The 27146-nt window shown below is 46.2% G+C and overlaps 1 protein-coding gene across 5 annotated transcripts in view; it reads left to right on the top strand.

Annotated features, from left to right (window-relative positions):
- EIF4E3 (eukaryotic translation initiation factor 4E family member 3) overlaps nucleotides 1–27146 on the top strand; it is a 223770-nt gene that overhangs the window by 31456 nt on the left and 165168 nt on the right. For 2 of the 5 annotated variants that reach the window (XM_040994821.1, XM_040994820.1), the window contains one exon: nucleotides 3256–5456. The exons of the other annotated variants lie outside the window; for them this stretch is intronic. In XM_040994821.1, coding sequence (XP_040850755.1) covers nucleotides 3256–3302 — 47 coding nt within the window. In that variant the 3' untranslated portion in view covers nucleotides 3303–5456. Of the gene's footprint in view, nucleotides 1–3255; nucleotides 5457–27146 lie in introns of those variants that run through there. 5 annotated transcript variants of the gene reach the window in all.

The following is a 27146-nucleotide window of genomic DNA, read 5'->3' as shown; positions in this document are numbered from 1 at the left end:
ATTCCAGAGATCCTCAAATAGGTGTGTGCTGGTGGGGGCGGGTGCCTCTTAGAATCGCTGAAACAAGCTGCATGGTCGGTCCAAGTTTCCCAACTTCCTGCCAAGATGGGGGTTTTTAAAAATCACATTTTCCTTTTGTGATTGTCCTAGTGTAATAGCTGTTAATGTAGGGGATGACACCATACAGGCCAGTGGCTCACACAGGCCATATGTGCCCAATGGTTTGGATCTGGCCCATCTTCTGAATTCTGCAAAAAAAAAAGATTTCAGTACGAGAGGCTGCAGGGTGGAGCTGCAGAGGTTGCCCCTTGGCTGTGCAGCCTGGAAATGGTGCCTTTGTTGGCGCTACGTTTATTCTTTAGGGATGCATTCATTACAGACAGTAATTGAAAGGTGACTGCAGATTTCACGGGGAGCAAATGTGTCCCCTGGCCTTTCTGAATGGGGCAGGACACTCATGAACACTTTTGAGCCAGCCTGCCCCTCCCTTCCAGGGAGGAGTCATTGAATCAAGCACTCTGGATTTAGGTCCCACTTCATGAGCAAGTCTCTCATACCCTTTATTTTCTCATGCCTGTGATTCTTCCATTGAGTATTGAGTGGGTTGGTCTTAGATGATCTCCAAGGTTCCTTCTACTTCAGAAGTCTCTGATTAAATTCCTGGGGTACACAGTGGCTGACAATGGGCTTAACAAATACAAATTTATACTGCCTCATCAGGTCACAGAGTGTTAGGCTAGTTTGTAGAGCCATGGCCGGTGTCAGGTGAGACTGACGCAAGGGCAGGATGATGGGTGGCTTAGCTGTTGTGATGACCGGGAAAAGAGAAAGGTCCAGCCAAGAGGAAGAAAGTTGTATCTTAGCCAGCTGAATGAAGGTCAGTTGACACCCTGCGGTGGATGCCACGGCTGTTAGTGAGGGACATCCAACCAGCGCAGGTCTCAGCAGAAATCCATAGTTTTGATTGCATATTTGAACATGGAAAAAAAAAAGCAAACATTATCAAAAATTCAAATTGGCCAACAACAAGCCATTTTCCTTATCTGATATGAAGCAGGCAGTCCTTTACTCAGCAGGGTTGCACGCCACATGCTGCAGGAGTGACTTGGAAGATGAGGTTTAGGCAGAAGCACTGCTCACAGCATGCCGAAGCCCAGTGCTGGGGTGGAAGCTCAGTTAGAAATGGCCAATTCGCGCTTTCCTTCTGTCTTGTGAATAGCATCCTGGTGAGAAGTGAGGGAATAGCAGACTTTCTGTGGAGAAAAAACTTCAGGTGTTTGCTGCTGGCCAACAGCGGGTAGATGAGGCCTGGGCCACTGATAACTTACCGAGATGTTTTCACTAAGAACCTCCTAGGGTGCACAGACAGCTGCCCTGCCCACATCTTGCTGAGTTCTGCAGAATGGCTGCATAGCCAAGGTGTTTTCTGATTGGTGAGTGATTTGGAACAGGGATTGGCAAACTGGGGACTTGAGCCAGATCTGCCCCTTGCCTCTTCCCCTCCTGCCACTTCTCTCCCAGTCCATTTTCATAGGGGTGTGGCTGAGAATGTTGTTTTGTTTTCATTTTAAAATGACTAAAAACTCAGAAAAACTGTATTTTGTGGCACCTGGAAACAACATGGATATCAAATTCCGGTGCTGTTTTGTTAAGTTTTCCTGGCACATGGCAGCGCCCACTTGTGTCCGTATTGCAGCTCTGCTGCAGTGACATGGCTGTCCAAGGCATCAAGACTAAAATGCTGATTCTTTTCCCCTTCCAGAAAAAAAAAAAAGTATCTGCTTGGTGGCTTAGAGCAGTTCTGAAGTCCCCTTGACCAAGGCTGATGTAGGGGTGATGGCAGCCCCTGTGGTCCCTCCAACTCTCTGGGGTTGCTCTGTTCTCCTTAACATGTCAGCATGGTAGTACCCTAGTTGTAAGCGCTCAAACTGTCCCTCACTCCTATAAGTAACCAAACTCTTTGGCTCGTCCTCACCTCTATAAAGTGGAGGCCAGTATGCCTGTAGTTCTTCAGCTCCTCTGCTTGACTTCTGCCTGACTTGGTCCTTCATCACAGACCAGTGGTGACTGCCCTGGACTCTTTGTTAAGCACAAAGACACACACACACACATAGAGTGATGGAGGGAGGGAGTGAAGGAGAGAGAGAGAGAGAGAGAAATATTTGTAGAGTTGTACTTGCAATAAATGTACAATGGAATAAATTCAGATCTCAGGCCACCCTGGGGTGTCCACAGCACTTCTAAGCTGTGCTTTTCCCTGTGTTTCATCCAAGGAAATAACAGGTTGGAGTAAACATCAAAGATGGTCTTAAAGGAAAAAGCTAGTTCTCCCCAACCGAGCTATTCTTAAGGAGTTTCTAGACCATCTGGAGAACAGAGAACTGGGAGGAGCTTAATGATCTGTCCAGGGCACCACCTGCCATTCTGGGGATGCAAGGGGCCAGGGCGTAAAACATGCAGCACCCCCTCCTCAGCCCCGGCTGTGGCAGACCTTGCTTCATGCTGATGGTTAATGCAGGCCAGGCCTGGAGTTTTCACATTTGGCCTTTGGCCTTTATTATGCATCTCACAGATCCCTGGTTTCCCACCTCCTACTCTGAGAAAATGTGAAGTCTTTGAAAGTATTTTCAGTAGCATGGTTTTTCTTAACTCTCAAGTTCCTAATTATAATCACTCATTTTGAAATCCAACGAGGGGGCTGAAAATCCACTGAGGAGAACAAACCAACAAGCACGCATGGGGACAATGAAAGACCCTTCAATCTTGTGAAACTTCATTTTCCTACTCAGGGAAGGTGGGGTGGACAGGAATCTCATGGCTGTCATGCTTGTGTGGTTTTCTGTTTGGTTTGGTTTGGCTCTAATGTATGTATAAAGGTAGGCTTGCGAATGGCTCTGTTGGGAAAGCTATCCCTCCCGTCCTTGCCTGTGCATGGAGCATCTGCCTCAGCCCCCCAGCATCTCCCTGGAGCCCCCACATATTCAGTTCCTGAGCTTGCTGGAAGGCTGCCCCGGTCAGGCCCAGCAAGAAGAAGTAGACAGTGCGGCCATTGCTTGTGTGTTCCTTGATTTACTTCTCATCATGACATTTTTCAGGAAATGCACGCCTTAGCTAAGAGTTACTGGCAGAAAAGGTGTTTGAGTTCTTGCCAACATTTGGGGAAAGCTGAATGAGATGCCGAGAGAAGGGTTGGCCCATCCTTTGCTTAAAGTTTTCTTTCCTTTTTTTCTTTTTTGTTTTTTTCTGTCCTTTTAGCCCATGAAGAGCATCATGCTTTTGAAGGTGGACGTGGAAAACACTAATTGCACTCTGTAAAGAATTCTTTGTCCTTTGCTGATTGGTTTTGGAAACGGTCTTAACAGGAGGGAGAGTGAAGAGAAGACTTGCCGCAGCCCGGAGCTGGTCCATTTAGAGTGGGTTTCTGTCCTTGCAGACTGGGCAAAATAGGCTTCGAGGTGGCAGGTGGGGGACGGGGAGGGGAGGGCGAGGATGTGGGTTTATCGTCATGTTACTTGCTGTCTTGGAAAAAAGGATTTTTTTTTTTTTGCTTTTAAAATTCTGTTTTCATCCCGTTTTTTTTTTCCTTTAAATTCTTTATCCCATCTAATTATTGTTTTCTACACTCCCCTTTCATGGAGGTACACAAAATGGGTTTCCCTCTAAGTAGCTCTGCTGTACCTAGTTAATGAGAATGTGCGTAGTCATGACAGTGCTGCTTTTGCAAACCGCACTGGACAAGGGGGAGTCAGAGCCTGGCGAGGCCTGTCTCCTGATTGTCTGGGGGGACTCAGGCCTGCTCCCCTGCAGCCCGGTCCCGGTCTCCGCTCTGCCAGGGGAAAGGAAAACTGGGCTTAATCTGATTTTGTCTTCACAGCACCCACTGCTTTTATTTTTTTTCATTTTTAAAACATCTTTTTTGTTGTTGTAGCTAGTTAGAAGAAGAAAACAATAGTTGGGTTTATCTAACATGGAAACTGTCATCACAGTTCAGACCAACACATAAATACCAGACCCCAAGTCTTTGGCCCCTCTAAGCAGAATTTCAGTTCGCCCCTTGACTTTTCGATGAAAGGCTTAGAGCGGGAACGAGAGACTTTTCCCAGGAGAAGGCCTGGTATTTCTGATTGCAAGAGAAAGTGATATTTTAATTGCTTCAGCTAAGATTCTGCCCAAGGGTGGGGTATGTCTGCCCACGGAGGGCTTGCCATGTCCATCCTAGCCCTGTTTTGTGCCTTTTTTTTCCTGCTCACCTGCAGGCGTCACTTCTAGTCCTCCTCGTTAGTCTTCCGGTTTGGGCCATGCCCCCTTCCCTTTCTGAGTCAAGTCTCAGAGACCAGGTGGACATGAACACTGACTAAGGTGAACGTGGAGTGCATTGCCTGCATAAGAACTATTGGAATTATCGCTGTTGAGCATACTGGCCCTCCAATGAAACACTGGTTTTCGTGGAAGGAGCCGGTCACCCTGTGCAGTACTGAAACTGACCGGGAATACACCTATTTCCCTGTCTTAACTTGGCCCGGCACCTGGCTGCGACAGGGCCCTTTGAAGATGCTCCCTTGTGGGGGCTTGCTGGTTGTCTCTGGAGTTCAGGCGCACTTACACATTTGCCCAAAAGGCACACACCTAGGACATATTATGGCCCCCAGAGCTCTTCCTTCCTCCTGTAGAATTGTCCAGCAGAGAAAGGCGAGGCTGCTTTCCGCTGCCCAACTTGTGTTTGTAAATAAAGTTTTCCATCCAGACATGTAAAAGGACTTTTCACAACATCTTATTTTTAATGCCGTGCCTTTTACTTGTGTGACTGTTCACCTCAACTGTAATCATCAAAATTACTTTTATACCATACTTTTTTCTTTTTTTGTTTTTAACACTTGAGCTTCTGCAATGATTTTACAATGAGATGCAAGGATAGCAGACCCATGTAGCAAAAGCCTGGGACTCGATTCTCTAAACATTTTCCTAACATTCAGCTTGTTTTCTGACTCTGGATATGAATTAAAATTCTTTTTAAATAATATAAGTATTTTTCTAATAGATGAGAAAAAGATATAATTGACTTCATTATACTTGTCCTGTATATTTCCCTAAGTAAATGGATTTTGAAGTATTTCTATTTTTTTGGAACTTTATTAAAAGGATTTGTGATGACATGTTCAAGTGTTGCATGTTTATAGCCTTTGAAGTAAAAAATAAAATGAAATAAATAGGAATGTTAGGCTTACATTAATGCTTTCTAGTTTCTATTGTTCATGCTCATGGGACATGGCTCACACACAAAATAGATTTTTTTTTTTTTGGTCCCAGTGAACTTTTGCAACTATTTCTGACCCTTTGGAAAATACCAACTGTGAGAAGGATTTAGTTTGCCTAACATTAAGAACCTATCATCTAAATTACTTTAAGAGAGGATTTTGTCAGATTTTCCTTTGGAAATTGTTTTAATTGAATATTTAGTCATAATAGACTTTGTATGAACTAAGCTGATTTAATCAGTTGGAAAACCTCTCATTACCTTCTTAGATTAAAGTAGCTAATACTCTTCTGAGATAGAAGGAAATATTTTGAAAGGCATGTGACTTTTGCGTTGGGGCAGTTTCCCCACCTTGGCCGCGATGCTGGGGAAAGCGTGAGCTGAGTAGACTCTCGGGCAGCAGAGTGGTGGCAGGTGCAGCCGGTGCACTCTGCAGGGGCTCCTTTCCCTTAATGCTCAGGATCGACGATGCAGGGCCAGGAAATCCCACTGAGGCACACATGTGTCCTCCCATTGTTCCAGGGGCTCCACTTAAACCACCAAAGTCGCAGCCATGAAACAAGAAGGAGTAGTAGCCATTTAAAGTTCAGCTGTCTGTGCTGCCCACTCTGAGGCATTGGCTTACTCGATTTTAACATTTCCTCTCTCCCCTCCACTTACATTCCTCCTGAAAGGAAGGTGTCCTTGACAGCACACATGTACATTTACTGTAAAGTTGCTGTTGTGTTCATGGTTTGCTTGATGGAGGAAAAAGCTTGAAAGGGAAAACGCAGTACTAGCCAAGGTTAGGGGTAAGTCCACTCTAAACTGCTCGGTCTCTTCTGCTCATGCTTATAACTAGCACACACACACACACACCCCTTAAGATTTTGTAGCCAAACGCACACACACACACACACACACACCTTAAGACTTTCTAGCCAAAAGGGCCTTCATATATAACTGGGTTTGAATCAACAATGAGTATTTTTTAAAGGACATGAGATAAGCAAGCATGACAGAGCCGGGTACTGAAATCTGCACACCACACCCCTGCCCAGCCTTCAGTGCATGGAAAACACCCAGTGTTTGTCAGCCTCCCTTCCCTGACAAGTCACCCCGATCAAGCTTACTAAAAGGGTCTGGTCCACTCTTGGCCACTCACAGGACTCCCTCCACAGTTGCTCTGGTTGCGGTCGTTTTCCATTCTCTCCCCTTCGCTCCAGCTCTGAAGGTGGAGTTAGGGTTTGCCTTTTGCGATGACCTTACCAGGTGCTCAACTCAGAGGATCCCACCTTTTGTTCTTACCCTTGACCGACAACATTCAGAACCAGCACTTGGTGGCGCTGCCTTCCAGACAACTGTTCTGGCTCCCAGCAGGCTGTCTCCTGTAATGTTTCTGAAATCATCTTAAGATCCTACTGCATTTTGTCCTTACATTTTGTCAACACTTTGATTAGGAAAATGTTGGCAGATTTTGAAAATCATACCCGGCAGTAAAGATATATTTAATTCCCCTACAGCTAATAAGGATGTGTCAAAGACAACCTTTACAGATATGCTTCCCATTCAAATCCTGGACAGTCACAGGCCTGTGAGAAGTTACAAAGAGAGGGACTAAACTGACATATAAGAGGTATGGGAAAGATGGGGATCCACAAAAAGTGAATGGAGAATGTGTAAAAAACCATGCATCTAAAAAAATGTTTTTGCACCAAAACAAGCATCTTCTAAATCCATTGTTACCTGAACTTTTTGAAGGACCTCATATTTCCTCGCATATTGTGTGTAAGAAGGAAAAATTAGGAGTTGGTGTTTTGGGTTTTCTGAATATAAAATTCTCCTTTTGAGAACGGAAATCTATTCTTTGTTTTCCCATGTTGTGTGTTTTTTGTAGGAGTTCACTCATTGTGGAGTAGAGGACTGCCTGCATATTGTTCATTTCTTAAGCGAGTATGTTGAGACCAGTTAAAATTTCTCAAGGGATTGGTGACTCAGGATGGAAGAAGCCTACTAGGTAGTGGTAGTTTGTCTCAACAGGGAGGAGTCAGAAGGCGAAGAGCAGAAAGATGGGAACCAAGAGGCAGTGCCCGTCCCTTTGCACCTGTGTCCCTGGAGGCAGCTGGAGGGGCTTCCTCTCTACCAAGAAGAAAAAAAAAAGCTCTCCCAGATTCCTTACGCATCTGATTCTACCGTTCTGGTTTTGTTTTCTATTATTTTTGGATCCAGATCAAAATCTAAGAATACTTTTTTGTTTAGCTAAACTCATTGGGACCTTAAGTGCCGCCTTGTGGATGGAGACCCCTCCCTGTGGCTGATGTCACTCCCTTGTTCAACGATAACTTCAGAGACCCTAAGAATTCGCAAGTGGAAGGGACCTTTGAGATCGTCTGCCAGTGCCTCTCACCCCTTGGCAGGCAGAAGAAACCCAGGGGCGCTTAAGTGGCTGTGTGTGTCCCCCCAGTGAAGCCCTTGATGTCTGAGAGGCCTCATTTTTAGAGGTGCCCGAGGGACCCTCTGACCTCCCTTGAGAACCCCTGCATGTGACAAATGAAAGACCTCCTGCCCGGACCCCCCACACTCTCAGGTGATCCTGTCCAATCCAGCAATCTCCCAAGACAGAAGCCCTTCTAGGACTTAGTAGATAAAACTTGTAACTAAACATCTTCAGGCTAGCACCACAGCTCTCCAAAGCAGCCCATTTCCAGAAGCCTCTGATATAAAACCTTTAATGCAGAATAGTGGCTTTTCTCTTTTCTAAATATCACTTTAGCCTGTTAAGAGAAAAGAAATTAATGTTCAGAAAAAGTAGTTACCCCGTATGTGCAGTAACTACTTTTCTATAATGTCTTACGGCATCTGGGGTTCAGCATCATTGAACAAGATTAAATGAACGTTATAGAGCTATAAAATTGCATGTAAAAGAACGCAAAACTGTTCAAACGACTATCAAAGTAGCCTGGGAATGAATTTCCACTAAAATTAATTGTCACTTTCTAAGTGTAGCTTAGCAAAGCTGTTACTAAACTGGAGGGATTCCTGAATTAATAGAGGTGTCAAAAATGCAAATGGATATTCTCCCAACTGTGCGAAGGATAAGCAGAAGTCATTGTCAAGTCAATATTTTGTTGTTCATCATTGATAGTGAAACTTGGAGTCCCATTGTATCTGTGTGTGTGGAATGTGCCCTGTTAGAATATCCAGTAAAATCGCTTGTGGATATTCCATGCTCATGTGTCCTTCACCAACCATGGGATGGGAGGCTGTGTGAAATGTTTTCACTGTGTTTGGTTGCTTGTCTGACCAAAACCATCAAGGCATTGAAGGAAATGCAGGATTTCTTTATTTATGAAAGTTTTAACCTCTCATAATGAAGGCAGAGAACCTTTTGAACTTTGATTTTGAAACAAGCGTTTATTTGGGATTTGTTAGACTGTCAACTTTACCTTGCAGAAATGAGCACGTGGTTGATGGGGAGTGTTCCTGGGTTTTCTTTGTAAAATCAACGATTGCTCAGCTTCGTACTTACCAAGAAATAACTTCTAATGGAGGACTAGGATGGTGAAAATTTGAGATTTTGCACTGTGTAGCATGAATGGGGACTGTTAAAGAACTTTGAACATTTTAGCAAACTTACCAAGCTTTCAAATAGAGCTATAAATTTCATGAGCATATATATACATATTATATATGTGTGTGTATGCATTCAATTTTCACCAAATTTCTTAGATCTTAATTAGGTAATGTGGCTTCCAACCATTGTATTTTATTTTTAACTACTTTGGCGCTGTCTTCCCTCTTCTCTGCATTTGTTTCATAACACATCACCATCACTTGGCATGTATCCACAGGGAGAGTTGAGTTTCATTTGATTCTTTGCACAAAAGCATTCCAAAATTTGAACGGGTAAGCGCACTTTTACCTTGAGACATCTTAGCACCATTTGTCCTCATTTTAGAATCTTATCAGTTGCCTTGAATGTTATTCATTTTTTTAGAACAACCTTACCTGTGTAAGTTGAACCAGGTTTATTTGCCTTATGTTTTGGATCTGCTTGTGCCCCCACCCCCACCCCCCATTTTATACCATCTGTGCCCTGTGCAATTGGGGACCCCCTCACATCTGGCTACAAGCTGGTGTAATGCCCTTCCTTTTGATCTGGCTTCATCGAGTGATTTGCTCAGTATTTTTAAGGTCAGACTGAAAACTTTTTCTGTTCCAGTTATTTTGGATTTTATATTGTGTGTTGTGTTTGATGTTCAGATACATGTGAAAGTTGCTTCTCTAAGTCAGTCATTTTTATTCCAGTCCTTTGCAGCAAGCAGGTAAGAGCGGACTGTATTTTTCTCACTTAAAAAAAAAATAGAATGATCGTTTGTGTTGGGTGCAAATGTTAAGACAATGCGTGCGAAAGTTCCTGCGAGCTTCTAATTGGGGATGCTACTGCCGGGAACGTGTGCTCTTCCTTTCTCGAGTTAGAATTTCATGGAGTTTAAACGTTGTTAGGTTGCAGAACTCTTTTCTCATCTTTTGCCACTCATGCTTACACTGTCCTTGGGTTCTTGGAATAGAGCAAGGTCATTTTGAACACTGCATGCAGTTTTAGGAACTGCATTGCTAACTCTTAATTGGGTAACATGTCTACATGTATCTGCACTTTCTGGAGCTTCCTGTCCCGCAGCTGTCGTGTGTGTGTGAAGGTCCTCATGCGTTGCCTGACACTTAGTAGATTATCTGTGGTGCACCGATGGGGGACACGTTGATTTCAATGCTTATGCTTCCTTGCTGAACACATCTGCTGGGAGAGCACGTGGTCGTCCTGGAAGGCAGGGCTTGCCTGCTCACCCATGATGCTGTCCGAGTCAGCCGATTGTTCTTCCTTCTTGTGCTGGAACTCCTCCGTGAGCTTCCCCGGTTCCCCATTTAGCCAAGTCTAGTGCAATTACTCTTTCTTTCTGGCTGTCTTTAAGATGTTGCACTTTTTAAAAAAAAATTTTTTTTCATGGAAAATGGAATTAAAAATAAGTTTATTTTGGTGCAAGAAAATTTGAAATTCATGCATTTTTCATAAGGCACATTTTCCATGGACTTTATGAAGGTGGATTGTGCTTGTGCATGCTGCTCGGAATGTTTTGCACAGAAGTACGTCTCTCCCTTAATTCTTTTTCCCATGAACGTTCCCCCTCGTGTACCCGTTTAAAGGAAAACAGAAGAACGCCGGTGGACTCTTATTTCTTGCATTCCTCTGCAGACTTTCCTTTGTCACCATAGGAGCAAACAACTCGGCGTGTGTGTGTGTGTGTGTGTGTGTGTGTGTGTAGGGGTGGGGCGTAACACGGTCGGAGCTGTAGAATCTCCATGCTGCCTGCTTAGTGCAGTTGAGTGTGACTCCTACTGTACATCCTACACGTCCTTTGTCATCTAATGGTCATCGATGTCCCTTTTGGAATGCGGCTTAAGTTGCTTTATCCACAAAGGCCTCTGCTTTCCCGTCTAGCCAAGACCTTGGCGGTGAATTTTTTTCCCGGTGATTTTTTCTTTTTCAAGCGAACATTTCTATGAAGCAGCTTAGAACTGCTTTTTGCTCACAAATATGGTAAAAAACAAACAAACAAAACAAACACCTCTGGTATCCTTCAGGATGATGGGTCTTTTGTTAGAGGAAGAAAAGAAAACAGTAGCGTTTACAAGGTTCAGCAAGTTAAAGTGTATATTATTGAAATATATGCCCATTTCCCATCATCTGGCTAGGCTGTGGTGCTGACTAGCTTATTTCTTGCCAGAGAAAATAAGTTTAAATCATAAGCATACTTAACTAGCAAGCATAAATCATAAGCTCTTATAATCACAAGCATGTTGAACTCTGGTACCATTTGTACAGATGGTAGGGCTAAGTGTGTGTGCTCCTCCCTGCGTTAAAGCTTTGGACAAGCCCCTACTCCCCAATTTCCTCTGGAACTCAGGACACTTAAATCATCTGCCTTTTGTACTTCCAGGCTTTTTTAAAGCGGGGGCCCAGAGGAAGGTTTTTGGTTTTCTGAAACATTTGGGGTTTGTGATTCACTCTCAGTGGAGCAAAAAGCGATGGGAATGAAGGTTCTACAGGAACACAGTGTTCCTTTATTAAGGCAAAAATCATTGGCATCTCATGAAGATAATCAAAGGACAAGATTGCGATTTCCAGAATGTATCTTTTATAAAAATGAATCTCACAGAACCAAATAATATTTTCACAGAGGTCCATTGGCTTCCAAAAACATTTCCCCAGGAGGTTAGTTCTACAGAAATGTTTTTAGATACTGCAGAGTTCTTACTGTACATTTTATTTTTAAAAGTGTTTTAGATATAATAAAACAATAATACACTGCAATGCATAGCATTAGAAACATTTTTTGTATGAATTGGTTTTTTTTTTTAATTTTCCATTAGGGAATGCATTATCCATGTACATGGCTACATTTTAAACTTGGGGGAAGCTACTAAGTACAGTTTAGGTGACTGATTGCTTTGGTTTTATGAACTATCACTTTATTATAAAAAGAAAGGGAAAACCACACAAATGTGATTTAGTACATTGTTGTGAGGCGGATACTCTTTGGATTAGTACTTGGCCAGCCACCCTAGGAATCCCCTTCAAATACCCTCTCCAGCCCCTGGACGTCACCATCACCCTCACCTGCAGGAAGCACTTTCTAACATTTCTCTCTGGTTTTGTCAGAAATGACAAGGCTCAGTTTTATCACCACGCATATAAGGAGTTCTTCCGCCTTTCAATGTTAGGTCTATGTGTAAGTCCCTGAGAGTGGTGAGTGCAGAATGACATAGCGTAAGCACTGGACACATGCTAGTGATTGGTCCGACTTGGACAGGTGCTTTACTCTAGGGAGTGGCTCTGCTCATTTCTGTCATATCATAGGCAGATGTGCGTGGGGTCCCATGGCATTTCAGCATATAAAGTGATCAGCTTCCTTGTCTCTAGAACCTTAGGAGCTAGCCATTGTTGTTTCTGTTCCCACTTGCAGTATGTGGAAATTGGGATTCACATGTAAAATCACTTGCCCCGGGTCACACACTCAGCTGCCAAGCCAAGATGCATCTAAAGTATGGACGTTCCAGCCCACGCTGATGCCAGACTGCCCTGATAGATCCCGGGGATTCCAGTGCACAATCGTTTTGAGATTCCATACGAGAGTTTGTTTATAAAGCAAAGGCTCTCTGGCTTTATGCAAAAGATGGAAAACTTGCTGGCCTGGCTCCAAATTGTTGTTTTACAGAAGAAGAAATGACCCAGAAAAGAATCAGTCTTTGTGCAAAGTGACAGCTAAACTCACAGATCTCTCCTGGCTGTTGAAATCAGGGGTCTTCCCTTCCCATGTTGTGTGGGGGAAGCACATTTTCTAACCTGCTTCTTTGCATCAGCTCTACATGAGCGAATTTGTCTTGAGCCAGTTCACAGCTCGGACCCATCATCCACTTGCTTATTTTCTCAAGGTTTTAACTTGGAATTAAAAAAATGTGTATTTGAAGCTTGCTTTTCTGTCTCCCTTATTGAATGCCCAATCTGTAGACACACATGCCTAACACACTTCTCCAAAGAATGTACAAGAATAACACATTTGACTGGTGTGGATGGCAGGTGAAAAAGAATTACTGGTATAGTGTGTAGGCCCTTAAATGTATTCACGGCCAACTCTGGATTATCCCAGCACAGATGGATCATGCAAAAATCCCTCCTCTGATTCTTACTGGTGACCTTTAACTATTGGTGTTTGCAAAGGCTGCTACCGGAGATTGCAAAGAAGAGCAAAGAAGACAGGATTTGGTTTCTTGACCAGGTGTCCTTATGGTAAAAGGTTTTGTCATTTATGGCAATAAAGAAACTGGAGGATTCTCTTTGAGCTGAACCCATCTGGGATACCCAATTTACCCTTAAATTGTGAACAGTTAGAAAGCAAACCGGCATGATGCAATAAGCTTAGTTGGGAATGTGCTTTGTTGGGTTGAAATCCTATTATCCTGTGTCTTGGATGAGTTCCCCAGTTTGTCCTGAGTTCTGACTTTCTCATCATTAGAAGGGATAGGTAGGGCTTCTCCAAAGGAAGTAACATGGGAAGCACCCAGTCCACAGCTTTGCACCTAGTGCAGAGTTGACGAATGATACTTCCATTGGCTGGATGTAGCCATTCATCCAAGCAGTAAAGACAATGAAATGATCCAAGGAACTTTGCAATTTTGCACTTGAGAGATTGGTTCAGCTCAGCATGTCTGAAGTCCCAGAAGTCTTCATTGGCAACATTCTGGCCAAACCTGCTGGTCTCTCAGCTGCTTGTTTGCTCATCTCTCTACTTCGTCAGAACCATACTTGCTTGAGTTCTGTGTTCTGACTTCTAAGTTGATTTGCCTTGAATGTAACCTGGATGAGATTTCTAATCAGTTCTTTTCTAAGGAGGTTATTGCATCATTCTTCTGGAATGTGAGAAGTAAGTTCAGTTGATGGAAAAAAATGGCTCTCGGGCTGAGCAGATTCCTTGTGGGGCATAAATCTGTTGTCCCATTGGATTGTAGAACAGTCAGACTTGTCCTTAGAGACAGTTGTGGGAAGCTCCGAAGACTTCCTGTTACATTGCATGTGTCTTATTTTCATCCTGGATACCTTAGAGGGGAGTAGATACGTGTTAATACTGTTAATATGGCTGAAATGTGTAGCAATGTGTGATCTCAACTCGCTCACTTGGCAAGTGTGTATCACACAAATACTTTGTGCAAGGCATGGAGGACACAAAAATAAGGCACGGAGCTTACAATGTAGTAAATTCATAAATAGCACTAAAATGGAACTATTAGGCCACAAGAAAGGCAGGTGGTATATCTCAATCTTCTTGGTGTCCCACCTACCAGCCACAGTATAAATTCAACGCATGTTTGAAAGAAAGGAGTGTTTGAATGTGGTAGTAAGCAGAGTCATGTCATTGTTCTCAAGTCAAAATATGCTCAGATTTCTAAAGCTGGGTGTTTTCGCTAATCTCGTTACTGTTTTAAAATTCTCTAATAACAGTTTAGACAACGAATTCAGTAAGCAGAGAGGCTGTTTATAATTGGTTGATGCTTTCCAAACATCTTTCAAAAACTAGCTGGCCCCTCTCTTCTGCTGGATAATTCACTGTGTCTCCGTGTGTGTACCTGAGGGGTAACACTCAGCAGCGGCCCGTGCGCCAGCACGTTAAATATGGGGATTCTGACACTGTGGAATGTATCAAGACTGCTTACTCTGTAATTTTTAAAAGCCCTGTAACTCCCTATAAAGCATCTATCGCATCTGAACAAGAAATATGACACTGAGTCTAGGATTAAATAATGTCTTGGGGCCAATACCTGATGCATTTTCAGCAGTTTGGGAACTCTGCTAAGTGCAGGTTAACCAGAGCAGGGCATCATAAATGTGCATCTGTCCCATGACCCAGCTGGGGACCCCTTCCAATCATTCATTCCGGAAGCACGTGCTGACACCGGCTTCAGCTCTCCCACTCACAGTGGTCTTTTAAGACTGGCGGGAGGTCAGATCTTCCCACCCCGGCTTGCTTTGTAGAGTGGTTAAATGTTTTTGGGGGGAACTTCCTGACTTTGTAGAGCTGATAGCTCTGTGTTCCAAATTAAAGTAAACAAAAGGGGCCGTAGGCTGGGAGCAGTTCACCTCTGCACACTTGGGTGGGAAAGGTTTTTTAAAAAAAACAGCGTTTCAGATGAGAACAGGCAGCTGTGCGGAGAAGAACTTGTTCGATTGGGCACCACCGCTGTTTTGCCCGCTGACCTGGGTCTCACTGTACAAGTTCGGCGACCCTCTGGCTTCAAAGGCCTGGCTCTGAGCAGATCACACATTTAGCTTGATGACAAATTAATCAAACTTGATTTCTTGGATGAGATGGACACAAAAGGACTACAACTCCCCCAGGCCCCAAAGTCAATACAGCCCTTCTGGCTCTGATTAGGGTAACAAAAGGATGTGGGAGTCATCTTCCTCCCTTGCCCGTGGCTGTGGGATGGAACCCAGAGCCAGCTGGGCTTGTCAAAGAGAAAACCCTGACTAAAACACTTTTCAGCTGCCACCAAGTGCAAGGCGAGGCCTCCTGTCGGAGAAGAGGGCTTTTTAGTAGAAGCACACCTTTGGTTGCCAGCCTAGTTTCCACCTGGAAGGACCTAGAGGAAGTAGTATATTATGAATGTGAAATGTGTATAGATGTCCCCCTTCATGTATTTGCTGTGAAGACAAAGTTGAGAAAGAAATCAACTGACACTGTCTGGCCAATGGCAGAGCTAACTCAAGTTTGGGATCAGCGTAGTTAATTCTCTCTAGTGAAAAAAGAAAGCAGGGGAAAGAAATTGCTGGCACCAGGGAGTTTATGTACCTGTTGGTGGCTGCGCAGGGCTGGTACGTGATACTGGACTGCTGAGAATGTGCTCCCCTGGGAGTAGAGTCAGCTTTCTGCTAACTCCAGGAGCAAAAAACCCTGCGAGCAGCTCTGTCGCTCTCCTGTTCCGTGGAGCATCCAAGGACAGTGTTTGCATCCTTCTTGTGACTGCTGTATGTTCTATATTTAGAAGAATCTCTGTTGCACAAAATATGGTCCCTTGCCTGTTGTCGGGGTGCTGCATGCCCTACCCAGAAAGAGTTTCAAGAAAAAAAAAACGAAAACATAAAAAAACCAATTCCTATCTTCACACCTCAGTTTGGAAGAGAAGGTCCTGGTGGTTCGATTTTTCCAAAAGGGACAAATCTACACAGTGTGGATGCCACCTTTGGGGGTGTCTCGGCTGGCCTTGCTTAAAGCGGGCTGCGTGACTGCCAGCAGACAGGCAGGGCTGGGGCGGCAATGGTTGCTAAATGGGCGGAGTGCAGTTGGGTCACACGTGCCCATCTCTCATTCCTGACAGTGGGTTTGAAAAAACTATCAAATCAATATCTTTCTGATCCTGATGGACAATTTTAAAAACTGTTGCATTCCAGGATGCTTGGTCATTTAAAGTGGAATTGTAGATTGCAGCAATGAGCCCCTGCCTCCCCAGCAGTCCAGCTGGCCCCAGCGCTGCCTTTCACCTTTCTTTGACCTGAATGTCCTGAGCTATGGCCAATCAAGTCTCTGATTCTGTGCAACCCTTTCTGCTTGCATCCCGGTCTGCTCACTTCTAGGGGTGCTCTGAGAGTGAGGCAGGGCCCCCTTGTCCACCAGGCCTAGTCTGAGCTGTCCAGTGGAGGGCAGAGGGCCTATGCCTCCTCCTGCTTACGTGTGTGTGTGTGTGTGTGTGTGTGTGTGTGTGTGTGTGTGTGTGTGTGTGTGTGTGTGTAGTTACCAGCACAACCAAGTGAAAAATTCCAGAACTCTTCCCTCTCTTTTTCCCACACAGCCCTTCACAAGAGCTTTGACTAATTGGGGACCCCACCTCAAGAAAGCCCTCCTCCCCTCCCAGGGGTTGCTGGCTCTGTAGGAAAGAGCACCCTGTCCTGAGAGGGAGGACAAGCCTCTTTCTCCTTACCTCTCGCCTTGCTCATGTTGTGAGCTCCGGGGAACTGCTCAGCTTTGCAGAGCCTCAGTTTGTTCATCTCTTTAATAGGCATAAATAATGCCCCAGCAGGGAATGTGAAGATTGAATGAGAAAATGCAAACTGTGAAGTGCAGTTCTCAGGGAAACCTTGATGGTCAGGATGCAGGGGACTATGTCGAGCCCAGCTTCAGGGGGCTTGACTGTTGTTTCAAGGTCACGGTCTAAGGCAGAATGTAGAAACTTCCCTGTCTTGCTGCAGTTCTTGTTTGTGGAACACAAGCAATACATATTCGTTGTTTAAAATCTGTTTTTTCTATTTCTCATTATTTGAGTTATAGAGAAAGAAGGACAGAGAGATATTCTATCCACCTGTCCACTTGCCAATTGGCGCAATGGTTGAAGCTGGGCCAGTCTAGAGCCAGGTGCTTCCTTCTAGATCTCCCACAAGGGTACAGGAGACCCAAGGAATTGGGGCCCTCCTCCACTGCTTTCCTGGGCCATTAGCAGAGAGCTAGATGGGAAGTGGATCTACCAAGACTTCAACTGGTGCCCACATGGGATGCTGGCCCCAAGGTGGAGGCTTAGCCCATTATTTCATGGTGTTGGATCTGTTTTCTAAGTATTTATTTATTTGGAAGGCAGAGTTAGAGGGAGAGAGACAGATCTTTCATCCTCTAGTTGACTTCCCAGAAGGTCACAACAACCAGAGCTGGGCCAGGCTGAGGAGCCAGGAGCTTCCTCTAAGACTCATACATGGATGAAGGGGCCCAGGCACTTGGGCTGTCTTCTGCTGCTTTTCTGAAAAGTTCTGTGAACTCTTAGGCTAATTCTCAGTGGGTAAATGTAAGTCAACAAAACATCTACACATCCAATTCCTTTAAGGTTAGGGTTAGTACTATCCATGTATAACCTGACAATGCTAACATTCAGAAATGAATCAGTATGGCCTGCAAGAGATTGGGTGACCAGCCTACCTGTTCCCTGGCTTGGAATTGAGAGAGAATCCAGAGTGGCCAAGGTTCTTTGTCTCCATCTTGTCTCATTTCTTTCTCTCTTTCTCTCTCTCTCTGCTAGCTGAAGGGAGGAGCATAATGTAGAGTCCACACAAGGCTGCCAGTCTCTGCCAGGGTTTCCATGTAAGGGCTCCAAAGTTGGAACCTCTGGGCTCAGTCCCTTCTTTAAGCAGCACCTGCCAGGCAGATGCAGCTATGGACTTTAGGAACTAGAAGAAAATTTGTTTACCTTGGGATGCAAAAGGGCCTTCTGCACATGCGCTTGCCAGCGATGGATGATTCCAAAGCCTAGGGAAGGTGCATGAACCAGGGTAGCCGAGCATCTCCAGGCCCTGGGAGGAAAGGCCCCTGGCCTGAGCCACAGAGCTGGGAACCACAGAGCAGGAGCTGTCTCTGTTTCCTGGCTCTGCGTCCCTTCTCATTGCCACGCTTCAGTAATGCCTCTCTGCATTCTAACTCTGCTTGATAGAGCTCAATTGATCTGAGATAAATCGGGATACATTTTAAGTGTTTTCTTTTTAAAAATGTATGTATTTATTTGACAACAGAGTGATCAAAAAGCAGAGACAGAGTGACAGCAAGCTTCTGCCTGCTGGTTCACCCACTGGATGGCTATGGTAGCCAGGGCTGGACCGGGATGAAACCAGGAGTCTGGAACTCTCTCATCTTCCATGTGGGTAGCAAGGGTCCAGATACTTGAGCCATCTCCAGCTGCCTTTCCAAGCCAGTTCTCAGCCAGACTGCAAGCAGAACAGCCAGGGTTTGCATCAGCACTTTGCTATGAGATGGTGTTACTACCAGCAGCAGCTTAACCTGGTGGCCAGAGTGCTAGCCCAGCCATAAAATTGTTTTTCTGGTAAGGATTTAGCAAAATACCAGGTGGATTTCAATAGCTTGTAACATTAGGGGTGGAAGGAAAAGAAGCTTGCCCTGAGCCTCGCCTTAGGGCTACTGCATTACAGGTGGTAGACTAGCCAACCAAGACTCATAAGGGAGGAAAAATAGGATACATCTGAAAAGTTAGAGAGATGTGGCTCCAGGACACCAAATCTCTTGTTTGTTTTCGTTCCGTTGGCTTGGTTCTACTTCCAGAATGCTGCCCCTCCAGTTTCAGGTCCAAAAGAAACAAAATAGGCTTGTTCTGGGAGTTGAGACAAGTCCCAAGGCTGAGCAAACACTGGCTCCAGTGGTCTCGCAGGTGTGGGCTTGAACCAGGCCCTTGGACCGGAGGATGAAAATGCTGTACTAGGCCTGGCCTAAGTCACACACTCCTCCCTGCAGCTGGGGTTTAGTCATGAAGGTGGTTCCTCAAAAAAATGAGACACTGAGCCTGGAGGAGAAAACCCAGAACGATCCATGGGAGCAACAAATCCTGTAGCTGTGTGACTTTTAGCAGAGGATGCTTGTTCTGCCCTCCTTCAGTGGAGCATCCAAAGCTTTGTGCTTGGTCGGGCCCAGCTGCCTTTAGCAATGGACACAAGCTAGGGCTGGGACCTAGTGACATATCACCGCCATTGGAAAAGTCCTCCTTTGGTCCAGAAGGAATGAGGTCTCCTTCAGCCTTTTCTGGATCCTGAAGGTGAAGGGCCTCCCCAGGGTGCTGTTGAGCAAACTGCTCTGCCTCCTGCAGCACTCCTTTCTCCTGCATCTCTCTATCCACCTGCTTACCTGGCCCACCTGCCACAGGAAACCCTCTTGGCACCTCAGCAGGTACCCTTCCGGTGCTGCTTTTGTGCCCTGTGAGCATCATATGGGACAGTTGTCTCTCCCGTTCACCGTGTCTCACTGATAGCCAGTGTTCAAAGGTCTTTTTCCATAAACCACTGAGGCATGATGTACGCAGGTGGCATCTCAGATCAGGCCAAGTTGGCCCTGACAGCTTTCCTGTGTCCTGTAGCTATGAGCATCACCACCAGGAACTAAGCAGCCTTCTGATGCCTGGTGAGCAGGTGCAGGCACAGGCAGCCCTGGCCCCATCCTCCAGTCCCTGCTGCATGATCGCAATGATCACAGTGCCAATGATGGGGACTCTGAACCTGCCTGTGGTAGGCAGTGTGGTGGTGGTATGACAAAGTCTTATTCAGAAAGGCTAGATTAGTTCTGGATTGCAAAATGCAGATTTTAGTTCAGCCGTGAGCAGTCTTGCAAGCTAGGGTTCACCTTCTGTGTTAGAGCTTCAGTTGGGAATTGCCCTATATCGTGTTCAGGACAGTGTGCTTTGGGGAGAGAATGAGAAACATTACAGAAATATAGATTTGGAAGTGACACAGGGGTGATGGAACCCACCCCAGTTGGCTCCGTTCTTAGCTACTGCTTTTTTGTTGAGGAAAAACTTCATTTATTTCCTTATTTTAAAGGCAGAGAGAGCGATCTGATTAACTCCCCCAAAAGGCCACAACAGCCAGATCCAAATGAGGCTGAAAGCTAGAATCTGGAACTGCATTCTAGTCTCCCATATGAATGGCGAGAGGCCCAAGTATCTGAGCTGTCTTCCGCTGCCTTCCCAGGCACATTTGTAGGAAGCTAGATCAGAAGTGGAGCAGCCTCAACTCAGACTAACACTCTGGTATGAAATGCTGATGTCCGTGTCGTAAGTGGTGGCTTAATTCGCAGTGTCACAACCCAGGCCTCTCCTGTTCTTCTGTTCTTGCAGCCAGGCTCTTGGCAGTTGGCAAATGTCTACCCTTGATTCTTTGCAGTCAGGTTTCCTTCTGGGCTGTTCTTGGGCTGCCATCCAAAAACTGCCTCTTTGCTCAAGTGCTGGAGAGGAGTTGGGGAATCAGCCAGCAGCCTTGCCGTGCTTCTGCCCCCAGAGCTGGCTGCTCTGTTACTGGAGCAACCTCCTATGTGTTTGCTGAAGAGAAATCACCACCAAGACATCTGCAAAGTCTCCAGGCTTTGAAGTATCCACAGGAAACTGAGCAAAGAAATCCAGCAGCACTTTGAACAAACTTTGGGTCGGTGGATCTGTATGGATTGGTTGGTTGGGTTTTGCAGCAGCTGCTGTTGAAGCCAGAATGCCAGGTGCTGGCACCTCCGGAAGTTAAAGTGCCTCCCATTCTTCCCCCTACCTGAGTCAAGAGCTTTTAAGAGGTCCTCCCCACTGCTCCTTTCTTCCCATCCTCCATTTCCCAGTAATCCAAAGGAACAACAAAAAAAAAAGGAAGCACACATAGAAAAAAGAAGGCTTGGGTTTTCCCTTCTTCAAATGAAGATTTAGATCATCTGTGAGTTCAGGATATGAGTGTGTGCCTCCAGGCTTATCATGCATGCAATATCTGTAATACTGAAGAGCTACAAAATGCAGTGATGTACATTAGCTCCCGTAGTCTTTCTAACAAATCCAGGCAGTTGAGCATGCAACTTCTGATCTGCAGATGTGTAGATGGGAAAGAGGGGTGAAAGGACCAGACCAATGCCACCCAGCTGGGGCGTGGCGGACCACAGGCCCCGTGATTGCAGAAGGAATGCCCTCTGGCTTCAAAGGCACTTCTGATTTCCTGGGGCCGAGTGGGCCTTTTCTGTTGCCCTCCGTGCTGCCCTAATCCCTTCCTTGGGGGTGTGGAAGCCAATGTTTGTGGTTCCACAAGATAAAATAGAAACAAGAAGTTAAGCAATAATTATGTGATTATTAGGAGCATTTTATCAAGCAGGGACTCCTTGCCAGGATCTGTTCTGAAGTTACAGGCAGCCACCTGTTTAATCCTCAGATGGAGCCTCCTTACCCAGCCAAGTGAAGTGACTTGCCCAAGGCGACTCAGCCAGCACATGCTGAGCCGGGACTCGAACACGGACACTCTGACCCCAGCTTCTCCTGAAGTCTCCCTGGATGCCTACTGAGCATGTTCCAGGCTGTGTGTGGTTTCAGCATGATCACTTACAGATGAGACAGCGGGCTGAGGCAGACCGAGTGGCTTGCCCAAATAACAACACTTGGAAAGTGCTGGGGCTGAGGTGTGACCCAGACCATCTGTCTGCCAAGCTGGTTCTTGGCCCTTGGAACTCCATCCTATCCTACACTGCACTGTTTATGCTGCAGGGCATAAAATGGCCTCAGGCACAGAACAGCAAAAGAGCCCCCTGAGGGTTGGAGTCCAGGGCCTGTGCTACCCAGCAGGTGCAGCTTGAAAGAGAGGGTTCAGGACAATCCCCCCCCCCCCCACCTCCGTCCTGTGCGGCCACAGAGTACTATTGTGGAGTGGAAGTGATTTGCACAAAGTCGGATGTCTTACCAAGAAGTGGTGTCAGGATCTGAACTCCTGTGCTTTTCAATTGAGGGTCCTGGCCTTGGCGGTGACAGTGTCATATGTGTGTGATGGTGAAGTCGATAGCAGGTTGTTTGGGAAAATGGGCATTCCCCATTGCACTGTTGGTCCTCGGCCTCTCTGTCCCTCCTCGCTCCTTCCTTCCCAGAAATGTTAGAGCAACTGCCGCCAAGCTTCTACACAGGAATTTTGCAAAGATTAATTGGATAATTTCAGAATAGTTCTTTTAAGCTGCTTGAAGGAAAAGTGCCATCTCGGAGAACAAAGTAAAATAACAATAATAATTATTACATTTAAATGTATTTATGAAAAACCTCCTTGGGGGGCAATTAGGAAGACACCAGCTTGTACTTGTGCAAAATTAGTGAGTTGACGAGATGGGTGTATCCCTGGCAGCCCACACTGCTGCGTGGTAGAGGGACAGTGTTGGGGTACAGGGCCCACAGTCTGGGTACAGAGGTGTAACCCCTGCTTCTGTCCTTGGGTCAGGACTGCAGGAGACAGCACCTGTCACATCCCAGACTGGTGACTGCCGAGTGCCCACTTGGTTCTTGGCAAAAACTGGGTTGCCTCGTCATTTGCAAAAGCAATCTTGGATGTCTGTCCTGGCATGAGTCACTTCCTGTTTGCCAGAGGCGTCTCAGTTGGGTGCCTTGGAGGACCACTGCCACCTCTGCCAGCCCGACCTGGGTTTATATGTCACAGTGTGCCCGGCAGGTCTTGAGGTTTCCATACCCCAGAGGTCCCAGGGTTGTGGCCTTGAGTTTCTTCTAGGCTCCTGGCATCCCTCTGTACCTAACATCTGGTCTCTTTGGAGGCCCAAGGGGTTTGGTGGGCAAGATGTTCTCTTTTACAACCCCCTCGCCTTTGATCTTCAAGAGAACATTCCTACTCACACACCTGGCCGTGCTCTGCCGCCGCAGCCCAGCGCTCGTGCCTGCCCAGCTCAGCTCTGCTAGGCTTGCCTGCCCGTTTTTCCAACTTGCCTTTTTATACACAGATGGCCATCATGCTGTGTGCAACTGCAACCACAGCCTGCTCATCATTCAGGAACAGATTTACATCCCTCCTCCCCCAAGCCGTTTCAGACAGGATAACCTCTTAGGCAAACACTTGGGTACCTTCCCATTTTCTTACAACTTCATTTTCTGCTCTCACCACCACACCCCACCTACTCCTCCTCGCCAGGTGGAGACATGGTCCCCTAGCTAAAGCTTCTCAAATGGCCGTGCACATGCAAATTGCCTGGGCATCTGATTCCAATACAGAGTCATACCCTTATGACCGGGTGGGCCTACGCGTCTAGTTTCTGACAAGCTTTCAGGTGATGCTGTGGCGTCCACAGTGAGCAGCTAAATGCCTAGATGACTTTTGGAGCCCATGCTTTAGCATCACCCCAGTCTTGTTCCTGTCTCTGTCCGTTCCTCTCTGTTAAAATTCCCAACCTGTGTGCTGTTCCCACCAAATCCCTCCCCTACCTCCCAATGACTTGTTCATACTCAAGTTAGCTGACAAAAGAAGCAAACTGACATCCGGTGACTGTGGCTTAGCAGAGCGAGGACCCAACCCACTCTGTGACTGTGACACAGGAATCACATTTCAAACTGTCGTAAGCACACCTCTGCCATAGTCTACCTTGATGGGGGTGGTAAATGAATGTTACTGATGCTATGAAATCGGATATTCGATTTGTTCGCGTGTTTGCTCTCCAAGCCCCATCCTCAAGCACTCCATGGGCAACCTCTGCCCACTCAGAGTACCCAGACATGAGAATGGCATCCTAGCCACTTACACTCAACCAGGCTGGACTGAGTACCTGGCCTCTAGCTGTGGCCTCAGTTCAGATCCTGTCACTGCAGACATTTATGGAATGAACCAGTGGATGGAAGCTTGCTCACTCTCTCAAATCAAATTTAAAAACAAACAGCTAACTGTGCTCTGAGTGCCACTCCCCAGCAGAAACCAGTTTGTTGTACCCAGACCTCCAGAGAATGATCTCCATGTCAGTAAGTCTGATGACATCCTTAAAACAATCCCATCAGCAACGGGATGCTAGTTGCCTTTCAACAAACCCTCAAGGACAACACCCAGAAGGAATATGAACATCTGAGATCTGATAGAGTGAATGCCCCCCTCTGGAACAGAAGCTTTCATCTGCCATCATGAACAGGGCACTTGAGATTCTCACATTACTATACCCGGGCCAGCAATCCTGCACACCGAGAACCATGAACTTGGTGCCTAACCTTGCTTCCACCATGTGCTGTTTAACTTCGTTTTGTCTAGCTCTCTCCAACTGCCGAGAGGGCATAACTGCACTGATTGAATTGGAATCTCTCTCACACTAGGCTCTGTAGGGTCTGCGTCTATAGCACAGCCCCAGAGAGCTAGCTGGTGGCTGGCACAGTGGGGCACCTGTGGATGAGAGCAAGCCCACCCCTGAATTGGACAGCCCCTTGTGGCCCTTCTGTACCTGGGTTGCTGTGATGTTCCTAGGTTGGGGGCGGCCATGTGGTTTCCAAAGTGGGGCTGCTTCTGCCAGGGCAGGGGCATGGAATGTTGCCTGGGTCCAGGGCAGTTGTTCCTGCCTGTGGATTGTGAAAGGGTCTCAGGATAGAAACTGGTCTGTCCTCACTGAGCCGACAAAAACACCGAGGATTGGAGTGAGTGAGCTTGGAGCGCCCAGCTAATGAGTGACAGGACCCAGGTGTGTCTCACTCTATAACCACCGAGGGGCGCCATATGATACGCCGTGGGATGATGCCGTGAAAGCCTGACGGTATCCAGCATGGGGCCACATTTGCCCCAGTTGCCTTCCTGTGTGCTTAAGCCGCACTTGAGTGCACTTGAGCTTGCCCGCTGAGTCCAGCATGGTTCTCACATCGGGGCAGGGCGGGCTGGATGTGACTTGCACGTTTGACCTCAATGGGCACCGTGACTCACGGTTTCCAGCTCGCCCAACTGCGCCGTTGTGCACGGTGGGATTTCTAGCTGCAGGTTGGTGAAGTATTCCAGGGCAGGATGTTTACAGCCCCTAGAGGCACGGGCACAGAGTCAAGCAGCCCTCGCTTGGCAACCCCTGGCTGTTCTTCCCAGCCCAAGGCGCCCTGCCAAACCCACTTCAGGGAGGAAACGGAGCAAGTGCTGATGTGCCTCCATTTCACGTTGAGCATAGTACAAGTTTTCAGGATGATTTATTTTCCTAAACAAGAAAATACAATGGCCCCCATCCATTATTCACCGTGCTGATGATAACCTTTGCTCTGTTGTCAAGGATGATCTAAGGTGGTGTTCAGCGGAAGTACAAAGAACAGGCAGGGAACACACACACACACACACACACACACACACACACACACACACACACACAGTCCCACCACACTCTGAGTCACACCAGCAGGGAGTGTAAATTGTGGCATGCAGAGGTTTGAAACTAAGAGACAGAATATGCAGGTGTGTGTGGAATTTGTAACCATCCCAGCCTCACCCAGAATGCTGCTTCAGTCACCTTAGGTGATTGACCTGGAAGTGACCCGCACATCAAGTGACTCTGGGTAACTCGATGAATGCTTCATTGTAATTACTTATTTATTTATGTTTTAGAAAATTTGTTTCTTCCACTTGACATTTGTCAAGCCACAGAGAGCAGAGAATTGGGTCAATTCTGTTTTTCTTTCTTTTCTTTTCTTTTCTTTTCTTTTCTATGCTTTCTTTCTTTTGTTATTTCTCTGTAGCAGAGACACACACACACAGGGATCTTCCATCCACCCGTTCCTCTCTCCAGTTGCCCACAGTAGCCAAGCACAGACCAGAACTGGGCCAAAGGCAGGTGCCAAGAACTCCACCGGGGTCTCCCACTTGGGTTACAGGGCCCTGCAGACTTGAGCCATCCCCTGCTGCTTCCCAGGGTGTGCCTTCGAAGGAAGCTGGATCAGAAGTGGAAAAAGGGCTCGGCCCCCGGCCCGCCTGTATGGGATAGAGGTGTCCCAAGAACGTGCCTAAACTTCTGTGCCAGGATGCATGCCCCATGGTTCTCTTCTATGTTTTTTTTTCCATAATTTACTTAAATGTTTTTTTTTTTTTTTAACTTAGTAGGTAGACAGAGAGAGAGGAGCTCTCACCTACTGGTTCACTTGTCAGATGCCCACCCTAGACAGATTGAAGTCAGGAACTACAGACTCAAGCCAGGGCTCCCACACGGTGGCGAGAAATCAAATACTTGAGCCAGCAACTGCTTCCTCCCAGAATCTGTCAAGCAGAAGGCTGGAATTGGTTAGCAGAGCCTGGACTCGGACCCAGGCGTTCTGCTATGGGAAGAAGGTGTTCCAACTGGCAGTCCTAACGGCTGCACCAAACATCCACCCCATCTGATCCAGTTAACACCTGCCTGTGCCTGGGGTGCAGAGAGGGCTACCTGGAATATCAGTGTTCTCCTTCCCCTCCAGGAATGTTTTTCCTGTTGGAATTTACAATTAACCAGAAAAACAGAAAAATTTGTTTTGATTCCAAGCAGGTTTGATCAAGTGGCAAAATACACCTTCTGGGGAATGAGAGCTTTTTCCAACTATAGGGTAAATGCTCACTAAAATGATCAACTTCCCACATTTGGTGATGCTATAGGTGAAAAAGTATGTGGAAAAATAAAATTAAAGGATGAATTGAGTTGGCTACTGAAAAATGTTGGGTTATCCAAAAGTTCATGGCCAACATCTATCATAAAAAAAAGCAGCCTCTTAGACTTCAGTGACTCGAGTGTTGATGTCACCAAAGAGAAGTGCATTTTCAGATTTTGTTTTTTTCAGTGTTCTAGGTAGCAAGTGGACCAAATGTGTCCAGTCATGGAGAAGGGGAACTGTGAAGAGCAGTGGGGACCTCTGACCCTTGTCTGTGACTCACCAGATACCCTGTAGTGAAGACATTTTAAAAACGGATAAATAAAAGGCAAAAGCTTTTTCTGATTCTTTTCAATAGTGTCTTGGCCACAATCTTGGCCATGAAAAATTCTAATGCGACCTCAGCCACATTCTCCAAAACGTGTACTCCTGATTTTTGGATTGACGCATGACAGAGAGGGCAGTGTTTGGCAGTGGCTGGAGA

The sequence above is a fragment of the Ochotona curzoniae genome, unplaced genomic scaffold (assembly GCF_017591425.1).
Source record: "Ochotona curzoniae isolate NIBS_2020 unplaced genomic scaffold, NIBS_Ocur_1.0 contig_908, whole genome shotgun sequence".
NCBI lineage: Eukaryota > Metazoa > Chordata > Mammalia > Lagomorpha > Ochotonidae > Ochotona > Ochotona curzoniae.
This window is presented reverse-complemented; position numbering and strand designations above follow the sequence as displayed.